Below are 25,458 nucleotides of genomic sequence, written 5' to 3' on the forward strand. Positions count from 1 at the left end.
GCTAGGATGACAGGCATGCATGGGCCGCCAGCACCCGGCTGAAACTTAATTCTGTCCAAAATCATTTTAGTACCAAGTAATAATCATCTTTTCTAAATTAGGAAAGAGGTCTCCAACGAGCATGGGGAGGGTGCCAGGAGAAAACACAGAGAAGCAACCTTCAACCAGTGAATAAAGTTCAATCCCGACACGTACCAAACTTGTTTCCAAAGATGCAGAAACTCAACCCTTACGAGATTCTCTATTTGTAGTTCTATGTTTATACTTTGAAGAGTAAGAGAAACCCAGATTACATATGCTAAGCCAAATGCTTCTTCATCAGATCATTAAGATAATGAGACCTCAAAAAGATAAGGAAGTCTATGCAAGGAAACACTAACAATAGATTAAAGTTTAATTGGGTAATTATCAGACAAAAACATTGCTAGCGGGGTCTACAGCGGCGCTCCTCTCTAGGACGCTTCCTTTAGAGCAGTCCCGCGGGCCGCCTCCAGCCGACCTGCTGGTCTCCGCACCGCTTCCCACCCATCGCTGCCCCTGACGTGTCGCCTACGTTTCCTAACGGGGGCAGGATCAGTACTAACCACTGAGAGCGAGGCATCACCACTCTCTTGCCCGGTGGGATGGGTGGGATACTTCCCACATGCAATGGTTCTGAAAAACGGGATCCACAAGCCCCTCAAGCGCACAAAATACAGGCCTGTGGCTGATTTGAGAAGTTCAGAGCGAAGGACCCCGACGCGGTAGTGCAAAGACGAGTTCAAGCAATAGAAAAAGTCTATACGGTCCCTTTTTTTTTGGGGGGGGGAGCGCAGTCCTTTTTTTGGCCAGTTCAGGGACCTGAACTCAGGGCCTGAGCACTGTCCCAGGCTTCTTTTTGCTCAAGGCTAGCACTCTGCCACTTGGGTCACATTCCCAGCCCTGTCTACAGTCCCTGTTTTTGAAAGCAGTACTTCTCAACAGTGTACTGGATTTGAAAGGGCAAATGATTCCATTAAATATTAAAGGAGCTGCAAAGACACTTTTGCAAAATGGGGGATTTTTAAATGCTCACGTGGTGTCCAACTACCTACTGAGAAAACACCGCCAAGTGGCGCAGCGGAGCCCGCCCGGCTGCTGTCCGCGCGGCTGCTGGGGTTCGCCCAGGCCCTTCAGTTTCTCGGGACTCGGGGCTGGCGGCGGCCGCCTCGGCCCCGGGCCCCCGCGCTGGGTCAACACCGCCTCCTCCCTGCGCACTCACCTTGGTGATGCCGAGGACGACATCGATGGACGTCACGAAGGGGTTGCACGAGCCGGTGAGCTCACACCCAACCACCTCCGGTAGAGTCAGAGACACGGGCAGGCCCAGCATGACGGCTTCTGTCTCAATGCCGCCCACTCCTGGAGACAGACGAGACCGGGGTGTGGGCCCGGGGCGCGGGGGACGCGGCCCGGCGCCTCACCAGAGCCAGCCCTGCCAGCGCTGGGGACCCGAAGCCACACCTCCCCAACGCCACCCGAGTCAAAGACGATGCGTAGGGTTGGGAACGGGGCTCAGCGGTGGAGCGCTCGCCTAACAGCCATGCAGCCCTGGGTTCGAGTCCCCAGCACCACATACACAGAAACGGCCAGAAGGGGCGCTGTGGCTCAGGTGGCAGAGTGCTAGCCTTGAGCAAGAAGAAGCCAGGGACAGTGCTCAGGCCCTGAGTCCAAGCCCAGGACTGGCCAAAAAACACAACAGGAAAAAGAAGGGATGCTTTTACCGTTATTAAATTTTCTAAACCCATATGTCTATGCGAGGCATTTCTGTACTCTGCTCAGAACACAGCTATGGCCTGGCGCTGGCGGCTCACACCGGTCATCCTAGCTGCTCGGGACGCTGAGACCTGAGGATCGTGACGCCAAGTCACCCTGGCAGGAGAGTTCATGAGAATCTCGCCTCCAACTAACCACCATTCCTTTCCCTCAAAACAACAACAAAACAACTAGAAACGGAACTGTCCGCTAATGGTCGTGTGCCAAACCTCAGCAAAAAAAGCTTAGGGACAGTGCCTAGGCCTTGAGTTCAAGTCCTAGTACTAGCATCAAAAAGAAAGATAGGAGTAGAGCCCAGTCCACCGTAAGCTTATATTTATTATATTACACTATAAACAAAATTAAACATTATAAGGCTGTAAAAGCGTAAGAAAAGGTGGGCCTGGTGGCTCATGTCTATAGTCCTTGCTACTCAGGAGGCTGAGATCTAAAGATCACAGTTCAAAGCCAGTCCAAGCAGGAAAGCCCATTGCACTATTGTCTCCAATTAGCCACTAGAAAACTGGAAGTAGAGCTGTGGATCACAGTGATAGAGTGCTAGCTTTGAGTGAAAAAGCCTGGGAACAGTACCTACACCCTGAATTCAAGCTGCACACCTGCCAAAAATAAATAAATAAAACGAGTCATGAAGAGGAGGCGTGCCTTTTTTTTTTTTTTTTTCCAGTCCTGGGCCTTGGACTCAGGGCCTGAGCACTGTCCCTGGCTTCTTTTTGCTCAAGGCTGGCACTCTGCCACTTGAGCCACAGCGCCACTTCTGGCCATTTTCTGTATATGTGGTGCTGGGGAACTGAACCCAGGGCCTCATGAATACAAGGCAAGCTCTCTCGCCACTAGGCCATATCCCCAGCCCCGAGGAGTGCCTTCTTAACTCAAGTGGGGGGGGGGGGGCAGGAAGCCGAGAGCATATCTGGGGGCAGGATCAACAGTGGCCACATTCCAGCAACAGGACAGAGAGCACAGGGAGGAGCACCGCAGCCCGGTCAGGGGAATGGAGCACGAGCCTGTCTGATGGGTGTGGGTGAAAGGCTCTCAATCCAAAGCCTTAGTGACGGGTCAGGGAGTCTGGGCCGGGGAAGGCCTCGGGAGAAGCCCCGGGCCACCAGGCCACCACCATGACACAGACGCACTGGACACCACAAGCACTCTCCCTCACACCCGACCACAAAGACCGCCCCCTTATTCTTCCATAACAGGCTAGACACTGAGAACGGACTACGCGGCCATTTACTTACCCCACCCAAGAATCCCCAAACCATTGACCATGGTGATGTGAGAGTCTGTGCCAACCACGCTGTCGGGAAAGAGGAGGCCCTGGTCTTCACAAACCACTCGTGACAGATATTCCAAGTTCACCTGGTGAGCAATTCCCGTTCCAGGAGGGATGACAGCCACATTCTTGAACACTCGAGAGCTCCACTGCGGTTTGTAAGGATTTAAGAAACGTAGTGCATGAGTTTGTATTCACTACCCAGATAGACATATTGATGCTAGAAGCATTTCGTATTTATATAAATGTAACATTGGCAATATATATTAAGCATATATAACATATTTACATAGACACATACTAAAGGAGGCTGAGATTGGAGGATTGTTGTTCAAAGCTGGCCTGAGCAAGAAAAGTCTATGAGATTCATTCCCCCCCCCGCAGTCCTGCACTTGAACTCAGGGCCTGAGCACTGTTCCTGGCTTCTTTTTGCTCAAGGCTAGCACTCTGCCACTTGAGCCACAGCGCCACCTCTGGCCATTTTCTATCTATGTGGTACTGAGGAATCGAACCCAGGGCTTTATGTATACGAGGCAAGCATTCTACCGCTAGGCACATTCCCAACCCCTATGAGATTCTTATTTTAAATTAACCACCAAAAAATTCTGCAAGCAGAGCTATGGCTCAAGTGGTAGAGTGCTAGCTAGAGTGAAAAAGCTAAGGGACAGAGCTAAGGCCTAAGTTCAAGACCCAGTTCTCATACACGCGTACACACACACACACACACACACACACACACACACACACACGTATATACTGAACTTGTAACTGTCATTTTGCTGATTATTAAATTAAACTGGGCTGAAGAAACCTGTTCAAATAGCCCGTATCAGTGGTAGTGCTTGGGTTCTTCAAGCCTGAGAGCAGGAAGGTGAAGAGGGGACCTGTGGGCTCATCTGAATGGAGCCATGATTCTCCCCTTTCACACAGGACGGCTTCCAGGAAGACCACCAGAAAGCCTCTGAAAGCCACAAGTCTACCCATAAAAGCGTGCCATGGCAGAACAATCCATCTCTTATACCTTAAAAAATTGAAGCCTCTCTCGGTTTCTGCCAAATTCAACTTCTTGGTTTTTTAACACTGCTTCAGGTCTAAAAGGAAGGAAAGTTGGCATTAAACGTAGGCATCAGAACAAGGTCCTGCCTTGTTTCTAAACCTTGACCCTATGCTTGCATACACAAGAATTAAAAAGCCACAGGAAGAACAATTCACTCAATTTCTCAGAATTCGTCCATTTTTCTTTTCAACAGGAAGCTCTTTCTGATTTACGCAGTAACTAGACAGCCACAGGAGTTATTATTTCACCAGGTATAACAAAGCCAGTGCAGGCCAGTGCCAAGCAGGCAGTTCTAACGCACGGCTGTGAGAAGCCGCAAGCTGCGTTGCAGTTTCTGCCGCTAGCAAGCGGTTCTGGGCACTAGGTGGGCACGGTCTCACCCACTCGGTTCTTGTGCCAGTTACCTGCACATCATCCTACAGACTCAAAAGATCTTTGGGCAGAAAGCTTCCTAGTCGGGACTGGGAATGTGGCCTAGTGGCAAGAGAGCTCGCCTCGCCCTGGGTTCCATTCCTCAGCACCACATAGATAGAAAATGGCCAGAAGTGGTACTGTGGTTCAAGAGGTAGAGTGCTAGCCTTGAGCAAAAAGAAGCCAGCCCCAGGACTGGCAAAACAAAACTAAACAAATATACAGAAAGCTTCCTAGTCCCCAGTCAACTCAACCCAAACAGATGGCCATTTTGCTTTAGCGATAGCTTACTTTATGTAAATCATCTGTGTGTGTGTGAATCATATATATGTGAGTTATACGTACACATATACACAGTTCAAATCTAGTCCAGGCAGGAAAGTCCATGAGACTCTCATCTCCAATGAACCACCAGAAAACCAGAACTGGTGCTATGGGTCAAAGTGGCAGAGAGAGTCCTGGGAAGGTGGCCTAGTGGCAAGAGTGCCTGCCTCATATACATGAAGCCCTGGGTTCAATTCCTCAGCACCACATAGATAGAAAAAGCCGAAAGTGGCGCTGTGGCTCAAGTGGCAGAGTGCTAGCCTTGAGCAAAAAGAAGCCAGGGACAGTGCTCAGGCCCTGAGTCCAAGGCCCAGGTCTGGCCAGAGGAAAAAAAAAAAAGCAATAGAAAACAAGAATCCATTTTCTGCCTACCCTAATCACACCAATGAAATGCAGGTAGTAGGGTCAGCTCAGTGACAGTGCTGTCCTGGGCTAATGCAAGACTCTAGGTTCAACCCCCAGAACCACAGAGCACATGTATTTTACACACAGAACCACAGAGCACATGTATTTTACACACACGCACAGGCACGCACACACGCCTTTACTAGCAGCACTAGGGCTTGGCCTCATTGTCTTCCATTGCTAGGCTGGAGCCACACCCTCAGCCCTTTAAAAACGTCTTTGTACAGCGAACTCTCTACAGGCTTGCTTCCTAAGGGAGCGATACAGAACAGCTGCTTCGTCCAGTACAACCCAGGAGGCCGGGCGGAGCCAAGCTCCTGCGACAGGAGTGGGGTGAGCGCTCACGCCTTTCCCTGAACCGGCGGGCACTCATGGATGCCCACAGAAAGCACGCGTGCTCAGGCACTGAGAGCGCTCAGGCCCTTCACGGATGCCCACGGAAAGCACGCGTGCTCAGGCACTGAGAGAGCGCTCAGGCCCTTCCCTGAACCGGCGGGCACTCACGAATCCCCACGGAAAGCACGCGTACTCAGGCACTGGTTGCAAATGGAAAGGACACAGGATGGGCGTGTTCTCGATCTGCGAGGAGAACGTTCCTGAGGCGCGGCCCAGCTCTCCGGAATCGCAGGGTCCTCGGCAGGGAGTCTGGCCTCGGCACGGAGGCTTCTTGGGCACTCGGAGTGGAGAAAGCTTTCCGGCCTTCGGCAGGTCGCCGCCTCCAGGATTGGGAGCATTCTGTATTGCACTGCCACCCCAAAAGAAAGGAAATAAAACACATTTGAAAGTGGCAGGAACTTGGCGCTTCCGAACGCACTGCCTGGGAGTCAATGATGCCCGAGGCTCAAGTCCGCCACTGAACTCAGCAGCCAACAGCCACCCCCCACCCAGCCATGGTGCAAACCCGCCTGAGCTCTCCCTACGGCAGGAATACTGCCACTCCAGAACACACCGAAGTGTTCTGATTCACACCAACAGCACGCTGTCTTCCAAAGCTTGCCCTTGCTCTCGGACCTCAGAAACATAAAACAACGAAGCTGGGAGATGGTGGCTCACTCTTGTCATCCTCGCTACTCAGGGAGGCTGAGATCTGAGGATCACGGCTCAAAGCCAGACCAGGCAGAAAAGTTTGTGAGGGCTGGGAATGTGGCCTAGTGGTAGAGTGCTCACCTCATGTATACATGAGGCCCTGGGTTCAATTCCTCAGCACCACATATATAGAAAAGGCCAGAAGTGGCGCTGTGGCTCAAGAGGTAGAGTGCTAGCTTTGAGCAAAAAGAAGCCAGGGACTGTGCTCAGGCCCTGAGTTCAAGCCCCAGGACTGGCCAAAAAAAATATATGTGAGATTCTTATCTTCAACTAACCACCAAAAAAAGCTGGACGTAAAGGCGTGGCTCAAGTGGTATAAAAGCCACAGGATAGTGCCCAGGCCCTGAGTTCAAGCCCAAGTACAAGTACAAACAGAAAACAAACAAAACAACTTCTTTCAGTGGAAAGAACATAGAGCTTTAGCAAACAGAGGGTTGTTTGTGGGTGTTTTTTTTTTGCCAGTCCTGGGCCTTGGACTCAGGGCCTCAGCACTGTCCCTGGCTTCGTTTTGCTCAAGGCTAGCACTCTGCCACCTGAGCCACAGCGCCACTTCTGGCCATTTTCTGTATATGTGGTGCCGGGGAATCGAACCCAGGGCTTCATGTATATGAGGTGAGCGCTCTGCCACTAGGCCACCTTCCCAGCCCAAACAGAGATTTTCATCACCGATTTAAGACAAATCTTTGGGGCTGAAGAAGTGGCTCACAGGGAAGCATTCCAGTCTATCCCCAGAACCTCAAATGAAAAAGTAATTCTTCCTCTGAAAATATTAAAAAAAAAAAAGGCAAAAGCAAATAAGTAACAGCAGGCTGGCCCGCAGCTGAGAGCTGAAGCAGTACGGCAGCCAAGGCTGAACTACACCGTGCAACCTGTCTTAAAAAGCCAAACCTAATTTAGATCCTGACTCAAAACACAGGCTCTGAGACTGTCCACTTCTGTCAAATACAGTGACGAAATACACGAGCACGAGACCACTCGGAAACTCAGACGGAGGCCAGAACGTCTCGCCAGCCCAAACCCGTCCACCGATTTTCCAGGACGCCAGTGAGCCCCCGGCAGCCTGTCGTGGGGTGAGCCTGCCCCTGGGCCCCCCCCGCCCCCCCCCAGCCACCCAGGCAGTACCATTTGCTGAAGTCGATCTGTAGAGAGTGGTCAGCCGTGAGGTCCGTGGGACAAGCGGGGTGCACTTTCTTGGGGTCTCCTCCCAGAGTTTTCACTGCTTCTCGCATAGCAGCAAAATCCACCATAGCTGGGATCCCACTGAAGAATGAAGCACCATCAAGTTACAGTTATCCAACTGCGCGTACAGACGCTTGTTATACAAGGGTTATCACGTACACACTCATCGTAATTTTTAACAAGTGTCTCTTTTCAGTTTGGATTCTTTGTGGTGGGGAGGGAGATGACGAGAACTTGAACCCAGGGAGTCAGAGTAAGGCAGGAAATTCTACTGCTCAAACCACAAACCAAGACCTCTATGCTTCATTTCCCAGATAGGAGCTTGCACTTTGACTCTGGCCGGCCTAAACCATGACCTTCTAACCTAGGCCTACCACAAAGCTGGGGTTCCGGAAGCAAACCACCCCAGCCTGACTTTATTGTTGGGACAGGGTCTCACTAAGCTTTTGTCTAGGCTGCTCTCAAACTGCATATAGTCCTCCAAATTTAATCTCCCAAGTAGCTGGGGTTACAGGCACGAGATACCAAGCCCAGCTTCATTTGTATTCATTTTCGATAATGTGCTTATAATCTAAAGTAGGAGGGGCCCTGCTCAATAAACATTAACATGAAATATTACCTGAGAACCTGAGCACTCAGGAGTGAACGGGTCCCCCCTTTTTTTCTCCGTCCCTCTATTTGCCTAACCCCAAAGACCTGATTTCTGGAGACAAGTGATCATCAAGGGACTGCCTACAGAATGCTTTCCCTTTGTCTTCAAGTTTTTCCTAGTGTTTTACTTTTCTTCCTCTGAGACAAGATCTGACTATGCAGCCTGGGTGGCACGTCTCCTCAAAGCCCTGGACACACGCCCGTCCCCGCACACGGCTCCCGGCCCCGCCTTCGCTGCCCTACCACAGCTCACGTCCCAGTCGCGGGGTAGCGAGCCTGAGCGGTTCCGCAGCGGCACTGAGGACGCCCGCACAGGGCACACGCCCCAGACTGGGGGCGACGGGGCTGGCCGCCGCCGCCGCCACCCCCACCCCACCTACCCCCGGCGCCTTCAAACCCTAGCGGATGTTGACCTCTTCCAGCAAACAGACAGTGGCCCCTCCGAATGCCCCCGTCCCCGGGCTGCAGGCCCAGCAGGGCGTGAAGAATGGTGCGAGGCGCTCGGCTAACCGGCCCCGCCGTCGGCCGTGCGCAGAGCAGGCGCAGGCTTCCCGTGGGAGCGAGGCCTCCGGCCGTGCGCAGAGCAGGCGCAGGCTTCCCGTGGGAGCGAGGCCTCCGGCCGTGCGCAGAGCAGGCGCAGGCTTCCCGTGGGAGCGAGGCCTCCGGGCCAGAGGCTGCGGCAGCAGCTACTGTGTGGGCAAGGGCAAGTCCAGCCGGCAGCACCGGCGCACGCCCAGCTTCCCAGCTACTTACACGTGGCGTTTGGGGGAAACCACCACCTGAGGCAGACGGGGCAAAGAGTTGAGCCCCATCTCAAAAAACAGGCCAATGGGCTGGGGATGTGGCTGGCGGTCGAGCGCTCGCCCGGCACGCACGAAGCCCCGGGTTCCGATCCTCGGCACCACACACACAGAAAAAGCTGGAAGGGGCGCTGTGGCTCCAGGGGTTGAGCACGAGCCTTAAGCAAAAAAAAGCTCCGGGACAGTGGCCAGGCCCTGAGTTCAAGCCCCAGGACTGGCAAAAAATTACTTAATTAAAAAACAAAACCAAAACACTGGCCAAGAGTGGGGGCACATGCCTTTATTTCAAGCTCCACTGATGTCGTTAGGAGGCACTGGGTAAAAATGAAGAGATCCTACCCGAAAGATAGCTAAAACAAGAAAGGCATGCACGTGACGCAAGTTACCCACGTGCCTGCCCAGGGAGCACGAGGTCGTGGTTCAACCCCCAACACCAGTCCAGCCACCCAGAGAGAGGAAGACGGGGAATTGAGAGACACCAATGGAGCTAGCGCCCGCCTGACTGCGATGAGGACAACCGGGAACGTCTGGGGAGGTGGCACCGACAACGTCTGCTGACAGTCGGGTTCCGGGGTGTTCAGGGCAGGAGCCAGGGGAGCGCGTGGGCTTCTGGGACAGGTGACGGGTGTGCGGCAGGCAACGAGGAGACCCAGGCCAAGAAGGCTACGGACCGTGGAAGAGCAGGCACTTCGATGTCACGGCTGCCTGGCCCTGGCCGGCACCGCTTCCGTCCGGGAAGGGCGGCCCGGCCCGGCCGAGGCGCCAGCCAAGCCCGAGGGTCTGCGCGTTTCACAGAGATCATGCAACCCCTGCGCGAAGGATCAAGGCGCCACTCACGTGAAGTCCTGGAGGAGGACGCGGGCGGGGAACAGGGGCACTTCCACGGTGCGCTGCGTGGTTTTCCAGTCTAAAATGTTCATGACGTCTTCCCTCTTCATGAAAAAGCCGTCACAGTTTCGCACAGCAGCTTCCAACAGGACCCGTATTGAGTAAGGCAGAGCATCTGGGGCAGGAGGAAGCGTGACAGTGAGGAAGAGGACCGCAGCATGTACCGGCACACTGTACAAAGCGCAACCGCCGCGAGAGCAAAGGCAGGGGGACACTGCCACCCCCCAAAATGCACTCACCACGACTTATGAAATGATAACCCCTCTGAACAACACTTTCATAGTAACAAAACTACAATAGCAAAGAGGTAGAAATGCTCTGTTCTCCAGGCCAAGGAAATTCACGTTTGGATTTTTTAAAAATGTGGTAGCTGCCAGGTGCTGGCGGCTCACGCCTGTCACCCGAGCTGCTCAGGAGGCTGAGGTCTGGATCGCAGCTGAAGCCAGCCCAGGCAGGAAAGTCCATGGGACTCTTATCTCTAAGTGACCAGAAGTGGAGCTGTGGCTCAAAGTGGTCGAGTGTTAGCCTTAACCTAAAGACCTCAGGGGCAGTATCCAGGCCCTGAGTTCAAGCCCCAGCACCAGCCCCCCCCCCCAAAAAAAAAGTGGTACCTAAACACAGGGGAATTTTACACAGCCATTAGAAAGAACATTATGTTATTCGCAGGGAAATGGAATAGACCCAGAACAAATCATGCTCAGTGAGGTAAGCCAAGCTTAGAGACACAAAAGGCACACATTTTCTCATTTGCAGAAGCTAGATCTAAAACGGAATAGGACACAATAAATTATATAGTACTCTAGGCATTCACATGTACTGAGACCAAAGGAGAAACAAAGGCACAATGCCTGTGTCTCTGATCGTATAAAATAATATTTATCAAAGTAAAAAAAGAAATTCACTTTTTAGTCTAGTAAACATGGAATATAATGCCACTCCTGTTTATTTTGACTTTCTTGCTCTTATACCCAAAGCCAATAAAAAAGGAGAGTTAAAAACTTCCAGGCTGAGTTGGGAATAGGGCCTGGTAGTAGAGCGCTTGCTTTGCATACATGAGGCCCTGGGTTCGATTCTTCAGCACCACATATATAGAAAAAGCCAGAAATGGCACTGTGGCTCAAGAGGTAGAGTGTTAGCCTTGAGCAAAAAGAAGCCAGGGACAGTGCTCAGGCCCTGACACCTGCAACCCTACTCAAGAGGCTGAGATCTGAGAATCCCAGTTCAAAGCCGGCCTGGGCAGGAAAGTTCATGAGACTCATGTGCAATTAAGCCACTAAAATGCCAAAAGTGGAGCTGTGGCTCAAGTGGCAGAACACTAGCATTGAGCCAAAAGAAGCTTAGGGTCAGCACCCAGGCCCTGAGTTCAAACATAAAACAAGAGATTATAAAGGCACATGTGAGAGCTACCCTCCGATTAAGACAGGAGAGCAGAGGCTTGGGACACAGGTCCAACCCAAGGACCCGGAGAGCCCGGAAGAGATGCTGCCGGGAGAACGGGAAGCGGGCAGACCACTGATGGCACAGGACCTGAGCTCCTCTGAAGAGTCTGGAGGTGAGCTGATGAGAACGCAGGAACGCAGCAAACAAAACACGGGCCATCATCACAGGCCATGAAAATAAAAGGGTGCCCCAGGAGAAGGAAGAAGGAAAGAGGAACACAGGACAACAGAGGGCAAACAAGGGTCCAAGGGAAGCCCGTGCGCGTTTCCAACACCACGATGAAAACTCTTACTTTGTACACAGTTAATATACCCTTCAAGTTGTATACTACAACATTCTTTCATTGCATGGACGCACTGAGAATTATCTACAGTGATAATAAAGCAATCTATGAGAAAATGAGCCGCACACCTTGTGGGTGGAGATGGGAGAAAGGGACGACAGGGTGACACTGTCCCAAAGGAGACGTGCATCACCTTTATAACAGCAATAAAAACATTCAAACATAACAATGAGGTGTATGGATGAGGAACTCTCACTTTCCACAGCAGTAACTTACCAGCGTCTAAAACTGAAAAAGAAAAACAGCCCCCACAGAAATCAAGACATGACAGGAGAGGCAAGACTAATAGTATGGGAGAAATTACCAGAAAGAACAGCTAGGTGACCTGGGAGCAGATGCTGAAGAAGGGGCGCAGCACAAGGGGCTGGCGCTTTCGTGATCATTAATCCTGGTGGCATTTATTGGCCTGGTGTGATTTTTGAGACCGAGCCTCCCTACATAGTCCAGGCTGGCCTCGACTCAGGATCCTCCTGCCTCAGCTTCCTGAGCCAGGGTGTGCACCACAAGTGTGTGCACCACCACACCCAGCTTGGTGCAAGTGTTTAGCTGTAGCTTTTGAACAATAGCAGGCAATGCTATGAAACAAATAGGAACCAGACGTTTTTCATTGAGAACCACTATTACAAGGGGGGAAGGTGGGGGGAAAGGAGGGACGAGGTAGCAAGTTTGATAAGAAACGTAACGCACTCTCTGGGGGCTGGGAACGTGGCCTAGTGGTAGAGAGCTCGCCTCGTATACATGAAGCCCTGGGTTCCATTCCCCAGCACCATATAGATAGAAAAAAGCCAGAAATGGAGCTGTGGCTCAAGTGGCAGAGTGCTAGCCTTGAGCAAAAAAGAAGCCAGGGACAGTGCTCAGGCCCTGAGTCCAAGCCCCAGGACTGGCAAAACAACAGCAATAATACATAAAAAATGTTTTAAGGAACCACTATTATAAAGTTGTGTAAATTTGGGCTGGGTGGTAATACAGACCTGTACTCCCAGGTGCACAGGAGGTAGAGGGAGGAAGGGGGACACTCTGAGGCCGGCCCAGACAAAAGCCCGGGACCTTATCTGAACAATAAACTGAAAAGCAAAAGGACTGGGGCAGATCTCAAGAAGCAGTGCATCTGCCTGGCAAACGTGAGGCCCAGTTGAGTCCTCAGCGCCACCAGAACAGAGGAAGAAAAGACTCTAAAGTCACAGTGGTAGTGACAAGAGGCCTACTGCAAAGAAAGATGCAACCTAATACATGCCAAAAGAACAACCGCCTCATTTCTGACGTCTCGCCTTGGCAGCCCGTCTCCACGATGGCACCGGTCCCTCACCCCTGCTCCTCGAGCTGCACTGAGCCTGCTCTGACCGAGCTCTACCTGGGGACCAGCGAGGGCGCGGCCGAGAAGACACTGCGGCACCCAAGGCCGCCACGTTCCAAAGGAGCCCAGGGTCGCTCTTCTCCTGTCCGGCTCCTCTCTCTGCAAGAGCCGGCAGCTCCTGGCTAGGAGGCGAGCGGGCAGCAGAGATGCCCACACGTGGCAGAACCGAGGCCGCTCCGCGCTCGGCCATCGGCATGAGCCTGGGGGGGTCGGCCAGGGACGGGAGCCCAGCCACCGGTGTGGGACGAAGCCGCACGCAAGATGGTGAGCCAGACACTCCCCGCCCGGCCTCTGGAAATCCTAACCAACAGGAGTGACGGGACGATGAGGGCTCCGGGCAGAGCTTCTGGGCTGCCGTGCAGACACGAAGCTTCTCTGATAAAAGCCTGCATTTCTTATCTAGGGCCCACTGAGGAGCAGGAACTGGGCGAGCTGCTTTCTGTCGTCTGGCCTGGGCCTTGGCGCGGACCTATAGGTAGATGTGCAGAGCGAGGAACGCGAGGAAGGCTGGCAGGCGTGGGAGCGTGGCCACGCAGGCGTGCGGCTGCTTCTTTTATTGTTTTGCTTGGAACGATATTATCTCTACAGCCACTCGGGAACAGGTACAAGGTTCAGGACGGTGCGTAAACTCTTCCTCCCTCCCTGGGCTTCCCACCCCCACCCCCACAGACTCCATCTTGGCCGTTTCCCTTTTCCAGCGGGTCCTCCCCGACTCTACTTCCTGCCTCAAGAGTTCGCTCGCCTCTCTTATTGCCTAAGTTCACCAGGGCACATCTTCCACATCCTGCACCTTGCCCTCCCCAAGTGCACACTGCAGTCACTGCTGAAAGGGGACCGGCCGGGCGAGCGCCCCCTCCACGGCCTCAAGCCCGCGCACCGAGACGGTTCCCCTTCACCCTGCTCGCCCGGGGCATCCGCGCGCTCCCCGCCTGCCTTTCCTGAGCCCCCTCCCGCGGAATCCCGCGAGGCGGGCCCCTGTACGACCCCACCCTGGCGTGACGCGTTCCCCACTCTCCCCCGAGCGTGCCCCCAAGGACGGCCTCGCGGAGCCTCCTCGCACGCGGAGGGCGGATGCAGCACACTCAGCAATCTCGTTCGGTTATGAATGCCTGTCCACCGACCCTTTGGAAGGACATCTGGACTGTTCCTAACGTTCACCGAGGATAGACGTCCCTAAGATCACTGCTTGTAAATCTTGTGTGGATAAATGTTTTCATTTCTTTTGAATGGACTTGTTGGGTCACATTGTAAATGTGCGTGTGTGTGCGTGTGTGCGTGTGTGTGCGCGTGTGCGCGTGTGCACTGGTACTCGGGCTTGAACTCAGGGCCTGGTCACTACCTCTTAACTTCTTTGTGCAGCCCTGGTTTTCTACTACTTGAACCACACCTCCACCTCCAGCTTTTGTTGCTGGTTAAGTACAGACAAGAGTCTCACAGGCTTTCCGCTTAGGTGGGCTCTGGGCCTTGGTCCTCAAGTGTCATCCTCCTGAGTAGCTGGGATTACAGGTGTGAGCCACCATTGCACAGCCCCTTCGATAGTGTTTTGTTTTGTTTCTGCCAGTCATGGGGCTTGAACTCTGGCTCTGAGCACTGTCCCTGCACTTTTTCTTTTGCTCAAAGCTAGCACTCTATCACTTGAACCACAGCACCACTTCCAGTTTTCTGGTAGTTAATTGGAGATAAGAGTCTCACACACTTTCCTCCTCAGGCTGACTTTGAACCATGATCCTCAGATCTCAGCCTCTTGAGTAGCTAGGATGACAGGATTAAGCCAATGGCATCCAGCAACCCCTTCAGTTTTTAGGAAACAGCTAAACTGTCTTCCAGTTTTAAGAACCAGTAATCCATGTTTCCATTTCTCCACATGGTACCCAACGCCTGCACTGGTCTGTTTTTATATAAGACCCATTCTAGGGGTGAGGAGATGGTAGCTCATCGTAGTGGGGTTTTGTTTGTTTTTAGAGGGAGGGATTCTGTAGTCCAAGCTGGAAGTAACTCATGATCCTCCTGCCTTAGATCTGTGCCGTCGACCTGGCTTCACTGGTTTTAGTGTATGTAAAGGAAGGAAGAGGAGAAAAGCTCTAAGAATGGGGCTCCAGACCAGCCCCACTGGCCGCACCACGCCAGTGAGCCCCTCGGCAATCCCGCGGCCCCATCCCTCCTCTTCACAAAGTCTGCACACCTGCCGCGTGCGTTCCCGGGCCGGTTCCCTCGGCCACGCGGCGTCCCTCACACGGACAGCGGCTCTCACTACAGGGAGGAAGGACGTGGCTCCAGCCGCCCAGTCGGTCCCCCCCCTCGAGTGGGTCTGGGGTGGCACAGCGGCGTCCCTCACACGGACAGCGGCTCTCACTACAGGGAGGAAGGACGTGGCTCCAGCCGCCCAGTCAGTCCCCGCCCCCCGACCCCGTGGGTCTGGGGTGGCACAGCACCGCGCCTGCTGCAGGACCCACGGGCGCCTGGGCGCGTCACCGGTACTCAAGGGTGCTTTCTCCCACAGACGCTCTCTCTCACGCTCTGCTGCCAGGAATCAGCGGGCAGCCAACAATGTTAGCTGGGTAAACCAAGCAGGGTTCTTGGGAGATGTGCCCTCTGAGTATTCCAAATCCAGCGAGCTACTCTTTCAAAGAGACATATAGGAACCAGGATGCTCATAACTTAAGCTTGGAAATGGGACCGTTTGTCACACTTCTGAAATCAGCAGAAAACAACAGCTATCTTTTTTTTTTTTTTGGCCAGTCCTGGGCCTTGGACTCAGGGCCTGAGCACTGTCCCTGGCTTCTTCCAGCTCAAGGCTAGCACTCTGCCACTTGAGCCACAGCGCCGCTTCTGGCCGTTTTCTGTATATGTGGTACTGGGGAATCGAACCTAGGGCCTCATGTATCCGAGGCAGGCACTCTTGCCACTAGGCTATATCCCCAGCCCCCTACAGCTATCTTTTTGATCAGCAACTCAGTGGAAGAGTTAACAAGTGGCTCATGCTCTCAAAAAAAGACACAAAGGCCCGAGATTTGCCATGGGAGACAGTTGATGAGGGCATACCCAGGATCCTGGAACTGCAGACCCCATTAGTCTGGGCTAAATGGATGCTATGAGCTGGGTTCGGGTGGCTCACCTGCCATCCTAGCTACTCAGGAGGCTGAGGAGATTCAAAGCCAAGCTACGCAGACAAATCTGCAAGGCTCTAGTTAACCAGCAAAAAGCCAGAATGGAGGAACAGCTCAAGTGGTAGAATACTAGCCTTGAGTTGAAAACGCCAAGCCAGAGTGTGAGACCCCTGAGTTCAAGCCTGAGTACCAATACCAAAGAAATTGACAAAACAAAAACAAAAAGCAAAGCTGAGAGCTGGTGCCGCCCACCTATCAACCCAGGCGCTCACTCGGGAGGCTGAGATTGGAGGATGGGGGCTTGAAGCCAGCTCAGGCTGGAAAGCCCACAAGATTCTTATTTTCAATTCATCACCGAAAAGCCAGAAGCAGAGCTGTGGTTCCGTGCTGGAGTACTAACCTTGAGGGAGAAGAACTGAGTTCATGACCCAGGACTGGCACCAAAACAACAACAACAATAACAACAACCTAGCCAGGGGCCAGTGGTGCACACCTGTCAGCTGCTCAGGAGGCTGAGATCTGAGGATCGCGGTTCAAAGCCAGCCCGGGCAAGAAAGTCTGTTACTCTTAGTTCCAATGACCCACCAGAAAATGACAAGTGGCGCTGTGGCTCAAAGTGGTAGAGTGCTAGCCTTGACCAGAAGAGCTCAAAGACAGCGCCCAGGCCCTGAGTTCAAGCCCTGTGACCAACAAAAAGATATAAATAAAAGCCAAATTAATTCTTCCCATGGAAACCCCATTTTCTGGCTTCTGAAGGGAATATACAGTTGTGTAATCTGGCTCTCCCCGGTGTGCCGGGCCTCGGCAGCAGAGGCTTTGTGGAGGGCTTCTGCGCTCCGGGGGCGCCATACCCCCCAGGCCCTTCACTCCCCGGCGGTGGCTCTGGTTCCTGGAAGCGCTGGCCTAGCAGGGGTTCGCAAGCACAAGCTTTCAATTCGCAGGCTGGGCTCCTGCCTCTCGTCCACACATGGCAGGCGATGAGGCCTAGTCGCGTGGGGTGCTCGCGTGGGGTGCTCGTGTGGGGTGCTCGCGTGGGGTGCTCGCGTGGGGTGCTCGTGTGGGGTGCTCGCGTGGATAACAATAAGCAAATCTCGGGCTGGGGATATGGCCTAGTGGCAAGAGTGCCTGCCTCGGATACACGAGGCCCTAGGTTCGATTCCCCAGCACCACATATACAGAAAACGGCCAGAAGCGGCGCTGTGACTCAAGTGGCAGAGTGCTAGCCTGGAGCAAAAAGAAGCCAGGGATGGTGCTCAGGCCCTGAGTTCAAGGCCCAGGACTGGCCAAAAAAAAAAAAATAAGCAAATCTCAACAAGTTCTAGCAGCGTTCTTACGATATTCAGCTGGGAAGAGATGGGGGGCTGGTCTTGGAAACAGAAGACAACGTGAGTGTCCCCACTTAGAAGACGAATGAATCCCCCATGGGGAGTATCAGGATTATTGTGGGCTCATCAACAGGCGTTAGGGGGCTGGGGATATGGCCTAGTGGCAAGAGAGCTTGCCTTGTATACATGAGGCCCTGGGTTCGATTTCCCCAGCACCACATATACAGAAAACGGCCAGAAGTGGTGCTGTGGCTCAAGTGGCAGAGTGCTAGCCTTGAGCAAAAGGAAGCCAGGGACAGTGCTCAGGCCCTGAGTCCAAGGCCCAGGAGTGGCCAAAAAAACAACAACAACAACAACAACAACAGGCGTTAGAGAACTAAATATGGCAGAACACTCAAACACTGCAAGTCCAGCTACTCCTTACCTACCAAAAGCCTCAACGAGATGGAGTTATCTCTGGAGTCCAGACTGGGAAGAGAAGGCTGCGGGCTTGGGCGAGAACCAGCTAGAGTAGCGACAAGGTGAATCACACACTGCTCAGAGCCAGGGCCAGGGGCTCACGTCTATAACCCAGCCACTCAGGAGGCTGAGAGCGGAGGCTCGCGGCTGGAAGCCAGCCTGGGAAGGAAAGTCTACGACGCTCTCATCTCCAATTAGTCACACAGACACACACAAAAAGCCAGAGCTGGAGTTGTAGCTCAAGTGGGAGAGAACGAGCCTTGAGCAAAAAAGCTTACAGACAGCACCCAGGCCCCGAGCTCAAGTTCAAGGTACACACATACATGTGCACACGCGCCCACGCGCACCCCCCCACCACGCCACTCAGGAGGCTGAGATGCGAGGACAGAGGTTCGAAGCCAATCTGGGCAGACACATCGGTGAGACTCTTAAGCTTGTGCTAGAACCCAACCCAAGCAAACCGCTCCTAAAACATGAAGCAGGTGTCTTCAGAGAGGGCAAAGCAGGACATTTGTTTTTCTGCAGTGCTGGCTAGATTGAACACAGACCTTGACAAGCAAACACACCTCGCTAGGACCTTAATAGATCGTGGCTGGCAAACACTGTGCCACTGAGCTACACTTTCAGCCCTTGGTGTTTCTGAGGCAGGGTCCCACAATGGAGCTAAAGCCGGCCTTGAACTTGCTACGTAACCCAGGCTCTGAGTGAGCGCTGCCTTCTCGACGCTGGCACTGCAGGTGTGCGCCACCATGCTCAGCCGCAAGGCAGAACTGAGCACAGAGGCCGGCCGGTGGTCAAGAAAGCAGCCTGGAAGGGAACAGTGGGACATGAGATGCCCCGAAATAAACAAGGGGGCCTGGGAAGCAGAGCCCTGGCTCAAGTGGGAGAGCACTCGCCTTGAGTGGACAAAGCTCAGGGACAGCAGCCAGGCCTCACTTCATGCCCCAGGACTGGCACAAAAGGAAGGAAGAAGGGGCTGGGAATATGGCCTAATGGTAGAGTGCTTGCCTAGCATGCATGAAGCCCTGAGTTCGATTCCTCAGCACCACATAGATAGAAAAAGCCAGAAGTGGCGCTGTGGCTCAAGTGGCAGAGTGCTGGCCTTGAGCAAAAAGAAGCCAGGGACGGTGCTCAGGCCCTGAGTTCAAGCCCCAGGACTGGCAACAAAAACTAAACAAATAAACGGAAAGGAGGGAGGGAGAGGGAAGGGAGAGGGAGGGGGGAAGAGAGAGAGAGAGAGAGAGAGAGAGAAACACAGAGTGTGGGCTTCCGACTCGGAGAGAGACGAAGGGCAGCTGCCCTCTAAATGGACACTTCACCCCAGCCAGCCTCCTCACTGCCTCTCCCTCACCAACTTGTTCACTCCTGGCTCCACCACGTGTGTCTTTGACTTCTCCAGGCTAACTGCCCTCTATCATGTCCTTTGTTCAAGAGCAATGTGAGGCTCCGTTCCTATTCCTGAGAACAAAGACAGGCAGAGTTTCAAATCCCGAGACTGACTTGAACAGAGTCCTGCTCCAAGTCTCCACGTTTCCAGTCAGGGCGGTGGAATGCCAAGCCCGGCTCCCGAGCGCCAAAGGCCCAGGAAGGATCAAAATGTAACCAGTGCCTACGATGTGTCCACTCCCACACCTTGAGTCTAAATTTGGGAAGCAAAAAGACAAGATGGCAGTAAAGAAGAAGTCAAGAACTGTGTGCAGGCCTCTCCCAACCCTTCCTCCCTTCCCCTTTTCCCACTGTAAAAGATGTAAGGCTAGAACAACCATGTCAGCCTTCCAGAAGGCATATGTAGCCACCGACATTCATTTCTTTGTTTTGTTCCTCCTGTTTAGAAGATACAGTACCTATTCTTCAGCCAAAAGAATAAAAGCCAAACGGAGCAGGGCTGGTGGCACACTCCTTTAATCCCTGCACTCAGAAGTAGAGAACATAAAGGAGCAGAATTCCAGGCCCATCTGGACTACATCTTGAGAGAGCCTCAGAAAACCATGACATGGGGATGCAGCTCGGTGGCCGAGCACTTGCCCGTTGACATGAGCAAGTTCCTGCGTTCTAACCAGAAAAAGAAAGAAAAAGGAGAACGGAAGCCAGGCATTGATAGTTCAGGCTTGTAACCTCAGCCACTCTGAGATCGGAGGATCCTAGTTTGAAGCCAGCCAGGGCAGGAAAGTTTGTAAGACTCATTGACCAGGAAAAATCCAGAAGTAAAGCTGTGGCTCAAGTGGTGGAGTGCCAGCCTTGAGCAAAGCGAACAGCACCTAGCCCTTAGGTTCAAGCCCCAGGACTGGGACCAAGGGAAAAAAAAAAAACCAATGGAAAAGAAAAATCTGGATCCTTACTAAGATTGGTGATACACAGTTCCAGCCTATTCATCTCACGCTCCTAGCTGTGCCAAACACATGGCCCGTGTTTTAGTCATGCACAGCTGTGAACATTCCCGGTTAGCTTGGAGCTTAGAAGAGCAGCTTTCAGTCAGGCACCGGTGGCTCTCACCTGTAACCCAGCTGCTCACCAAGCTGAGGTCTGAGGACTGAGAGCTGAAGTCAGCCCAGCAGGAAAGTCTGAGGCTCTCAGCTCCAATTAAGCACCAGAAAAGCCCAAAGCGGAGCTGTGGTTCAAATGCTAGGGCAAAAACCTTGAGCAAAAAAGCTCAGGGCAGCTCCAGGCCCTGAGATCAAGCCCCACGACCATCACCAAACAAACAAGAAAAACGGGGCTGGGACGTAGCTCAACAGCAAAGCCCTTGTCCTGGGTTCAATCTCTAGTACCAAAAAAGACAAGACAAGAAACAAAAACCAGCGGGTCTCAATTATCTTCCCTTCCCAATAGACAGGAGTTAGAGTGCATTCCCCTCAATAAGAATATTCTTTCCAGCCTGATTCTCACTCTTCCTGAAGACGCGTCTAGGTTGGCACTCAACCTGGTCCTTCCAAACATGTGACCGGAAGCGTTTGGTTCTGATGCTACACTTTTACCCAAGATGATCCTGCCTTTCAAACTCAGTTCTTTTCTTAAACACTATTCCCCTTAATTATAAAAAAAATAAGTAACCACTGACAAACCTCTTATGGTTATCACTGTATTAAAAACAACAGGGTATTGATTACACACTAAAACAGATCTATCTTAAAAGCATTTATATTTGTATTATGCATTTCTATTATGTTTACTACACTCATAAAATTCCAGTAACTCTGGGAGTGTGCACAGCTTATTCTGCAGTTTCAGATGCTTCTGTCACCTTATTACCCAACAGCAACTACTCTTTCATTAGCAAGCCTTCCTTTCTAATGCATTTGTTGTTGTTGACTCCCTACAAATTTCCTGCATTGGGAAACATAGGCCATCTTCAAACTGGCCCATTTCCACAAATTCCCAACACAGAAAGTATTGTACTCAAGTTCAAGACCGCCCTGATGATGGAATGGAGGTGTGGCTCAAGTGATAAAGCACTAGCCTTGCAAGCATGAGGCCCAGGGTTCAAGCCCCAGCACCCCGCCCCCACCATCCTTATAAATGCTCTTCCAACTTACTAACATGAGATTTGGGTAAAACAAAACAAACAAAACTTCCAGGCAAGAATCCCTAGGTATCTGGGAGAAGGAAAACAAGCGACGTTCATGATGTGTGTGCTGGGGTTTGAGCTTAGGACCTTGGCCTTTTTCCCTCCCTGCTCAAGGCTGTCACTCTGCCACCTGAGCCACACCTGCCCTTCCAGCTTTGTAGGGGTCAACTGGACATCACAGTTTCGACAGGCTATCTTGCCCCAGCTGGCTTCAAACCGTGATCCTCAGATCTCAGCCCCCAAGTAGCTAGGATTCCCCGTGCGAGCCACCATTGCCCAGCGAAGACACTCCCTTTGTTCCTTCGTTCGTTCCTCTTCCTTCCTCCTTTCCTTCTGGCTCATCCTGGGGCTGGGACTCAGGGCCTGGGCGCTGCCCCTGAGCTCTTTTTTGCTCAAAGCTAGTGCTCTACCACTTTGAGCCACCTTGCCACTTCTGGTTTTCTGACGGTTCATTGGAGGTAAGAGTCTCACAGACTTACCTGCCTGAGCTGGCTTTGAACCGAGATCCTCTGATCTCAGCCTCCTGAGTAGCTAGGATTAAGGCATAACCCAACAGCACCTGGCAGATCAAATGATTTCTTGGACCTTGACAATATCTCAGAATGCACATACACACAAATACTGCACACATAAGTCTACAATTTTTAAATTCATAAAAATCTACAGAAAACTACTCAAGAGGTTAAGATCTGAGGATTCTAGTTTAAAGCCAGCCCAGGCATACAAATCTGATTAACCAGAAAAAAAGGGGGACGTAGGTGGAGGTGTAGCTCAAGTGGTAGAGCACGCCAGTGAGTGTACAAGGCCCTAAGTTCAAGCCACAGTACTAGCATATGCAAGAGTGTCCTTACACGCACATGTACACATATACACACACACAGAGTACCTGATAGTAAGTTAACAGTTAATGACATAGAATTATGAATAAGGCTTTCTTTTTTAAAATATTATTTGTTTCTCTGGGTTTTTTCCCATTATGGTTGAACTTAAGATTTTTCTTTCTTTGGTTCAACCTTGGGCCTCAACCTCGGCCCCTGACGTCTTCGCTCACTCGCTGGTGCGCCACCCACGGAGCCTCACCTCTAGCTCAGGACTTTCACATGAGAAATGAGGGCACAAGCTGGAGTCTCCCTCACACAAAAGTTGACAAGGATACGTGCAGGTACACGTGTTTCCACACGGTGGAAACACACTTCAAACCTCCTTATGAGCTCAAGCTGACAAAGGCATGACAGTCACTGAAAAACAAACAAACCCAGGCAAATGCAAAGCTACCTTACCATACTTGGCGCCTCCAAGTTTAGGTACGTTGAAGAACTTCTTAGGTGATATGTCATCTAATGTTTCAATAAGATGCTCAAAGGCATATCCTGGAAAAAAAAATAACTTTACTAAACACAGCTACAAAGTACAGACACCTGGGAAGCTGTCCAAGAGAACTCGCTGCAAATGGGGAAAATGTCCTTACACATTTGTGCTACTCCGTAAAATAGCCTACAGTGACACCCAGGACAGAGGGATTCAATGTTTTCTGGTGCCAGTCCTGGGGCTTGAACTCAGGGACTGGACTTCTTTTGCTCAAGGCTAGTGTTCTACCACTTGAGATACAGCACCACTTCCGGCTTTTTCTGTTGCTGTGGTACTAAGGAATCGAATCCGGGGCTTCATGCACACTAGGCAAGCACTCTATCACCAAGCCACATTCCCATCCCCAGTTTAAATCATTAAATGGATTAAATTTTAATTAAAAGCACATATAGGGCTGGGCACTGATGGCTCATGTCTGTAGTCTGGCTATTCAGGAGTAGAGATCTGAGGATCAAAGCCAGCTCAGATTGTAAAGTCCATTTAACTACCCAAAGCTAGAAGTAAACCTGTGGCTCAAATAGTAGAGTGCCATCCTTGAGTGAAAAAGTTATGGGCCAGTCAGTGCCTGTGCCCCGAGCTGAAGCATCACCACTGGGTACACAATCCCACATGGCCAAGTGCCAACCATATTAGGACAGCATAGTTCTCAACCGGGACTTGGCGTACACCTGAGTGTGTACGGGTACCAGAGCTTGAACTCTTATCTCTTAGCTTTTCCCACTCAAAGCCAGTGCTCTACCACTTGAGTCATCATAATTCCACTTCCAGCTTTCTGCTGATTAACTGGACTTTCCTGCCCTATCTGGGTTCCAACTGGGATCTCAGTCTTCAGACTGGCTGGGGTTACTGGCTCTGGGTCCTTAGATGAACTACGACTTATCAAGTAAAAAGGGGTAAATAATCGACTCCTAAAACGCATTAAATGCATGAGAAGAGACAAGAACGATGATTTAAACAATGTACATGGCGTGCCGTAAAGCTATGCCCTGAAAATTGAGCAAGGACAGACAAGACAGCTTGAGATAACAACGTTAGAAGGATGTTTAAAAGAAACCAACAAAACAACTGTCGACTTTTACAGGGCACTCAAGAACAGACCGAACCAACAGTTCTCAGGTCTCAAAATCGAACATTGAAAATTCTTAAAGGAGTAAAATTAGGGCTGGGAAGGCGGCTGAGCGGTAGAGCGCTCGCCTAGCAGGCATGAAGCCCTGGGTTCGATTCCCCAGCACCACATAGATGGAGAAAACCGGAAGTGGCGCTGCGGCTCAGGTGGCAGAGTGCTAGCCTGGAGCACAAACAAGCCAGGGACAGTGCTCAGGCCCCGAGTTCAAGGCCCAGGACTGGCAGAAACACCAAAGAGAGTAAAATGAGCACCCTCTCCTACAGGGACAGAGCTTCTGGTTCCGCACCGTCGAGGCAGAGCCCCCAGGTTCAGCACCCCAGGGGTCTCATCGGACGGTGGCCCTGGAAGGAGGGTCCGGCCTTGTGTGCGGATCTGCGGCCCGCTGACGTGCGGCGGAGCGGGCAGGGGAGACTCGGGGGCGCCCAGCTGCGGGCCCCGCGGGGACGGACGCGGCCCCGGGGGTGTCGAGGCCGAGGCCCGGCGTCCGCGGCCCCTCGTTCTGAGGGGAGCCCGAACCCCGCAGGCCCGAGCGCCCAGTGCGGCCCAGCGCCCCGCGGGGAGCCCCGAACCCCGCAGGCCCGGGCGCCCAGTGCGGCCCAGCGCCCCGCGGGGAGCCCCGAACCCCGCAGGCCCGGGCGCCCAGTGCGGCCCAGCGAGGGGAGCCCCGAACCCCGAAGGCCCAGCGCCCCGCGGGGAGCCCCGAACCCCGAAGGCCCAGCGCCCCGCGGGGACCCCGAACCCCGCAGGCCCCGTGCCGGTCAGGGAGCCTCGAACCCCGGAGGCCCGGGGGGCCCAGCGCCCCGCGGGGAGGCCCGAACCCCGAACCCCGAACCCCGCAGGCCCCGCGCCGGGCAGGGAACCCCGAACCCCAGAGGCCCCGCGCCCCGCGGGGAGCCCCGAACCCCGGAGGCCCGGGCGGCCCAGCGCCCCGCGGGGAGCTCGAACCCCGAACCCCGCAGGCCCCGCGCCGGGCGGGCCCTGAGGGCCGAGCTCGGGCCGCGCGCGTCCGCGGGCCGCGACCCACGCGGCAGCCCCGCACCGACCTGCACCGGGGGCGTCCATGGCCGGCGACCATATTCCCCGCGGGGAGGGCGGCGGGAGGAGGGACCGGGCCGGGAGGACCGGCGCGGGGGGACGGAAAGGAGCAGTCTCGCGCGAAACACCGCGAGAGCTGACGGGCCGGGCCCCAGGTCAGCGTTCGCGGGACTTGGCGCCTCGCTCCCGCGAGATCCTGGGACCCGGGGAAACAAAGGAAGGGAGGGGGCGGAGCCGAGGAGGGAAGCGGCTCCGTGCGCAGTCGCGGCGGGCGAGGGGCGGGGCTCTCCGAGGGCGGGGCGCGTGACGTCGCTGGCTCCGCCCCGCGGGGAGGGGCCTCCAGGTTCGGAGGGGGCGCGGCGCGCGCGGGGCCTCGGCCTCGGGTCCGGAGCGCGGCTTTCCCTCCGCCGGGCCGCCCGGGGACGGGGGGCGGGGACGGAACGCGGGCCTGGCGGGGCGGGCGGAGCGGGGCCG

General features: G+C 53.4%; 1 protein-coding gene across 1 annotated transcript in view; it reads right to left on the minus strand.

Moving 5' to 3' along the window:
- Ireb2 (iron responsive element binding protein 2) overlaps positions 1–25,105 on the minus strand; it is a 39,191-nt gene extending 14,086 nt beyond the window's left edge. Inside the window, exons 1-8 of the mRNA XM_048329333.1 lie at positions 24,993–25,105; positions 22,736–22,825; positions 9,812–9,977; positions 7,467–7,604; positions 5,788–6,003; positions 4,083–4,152; positions 3,027–3,210; positions 1,241–1,380 (exon numbers count right to left, since the gene is read on the minus strand). Of these exons, the coding sequence (XP_048185290.1) occupies positions 1,241–1,380; positions 3,027–3,210; positions 4,083–4,152; positions 5,788–6,003; positions 7,467–7,604; positions 9,812–9,977; positions 22,736–22,825; positions 24,993–25,011 (1,023 nt within the window). The 5' untranslated portion in view covers positions 25,012–25,105. The remainder of the gene's footprint in view (positions 1–1,240; positions 1,381–3,026; positions 3,211–4,082; positions 4,153–5,787; positions 6,004–7,466; positions 7,605–9,811; positions 9,978–22,735; positions 22,826–24,992) is intronic.
- Between the last annotated feature and the right edge of the window lie 353 nt (positions 25,106–25,458).

This window comes from Perognathus longimembris, chromosome 20, assembly GCF_023159225.1.
Source record: "Perognathus longimembris pacificus isolate PPM17 chromosome 20, ASM2315922v1, whole genome shotgun sequence".
NCBI lineage: Eukaryota > Metazoa > Chordata > Mammalia > Rodentia > Heteromyidae > Perognathus > Perognathus longimembris.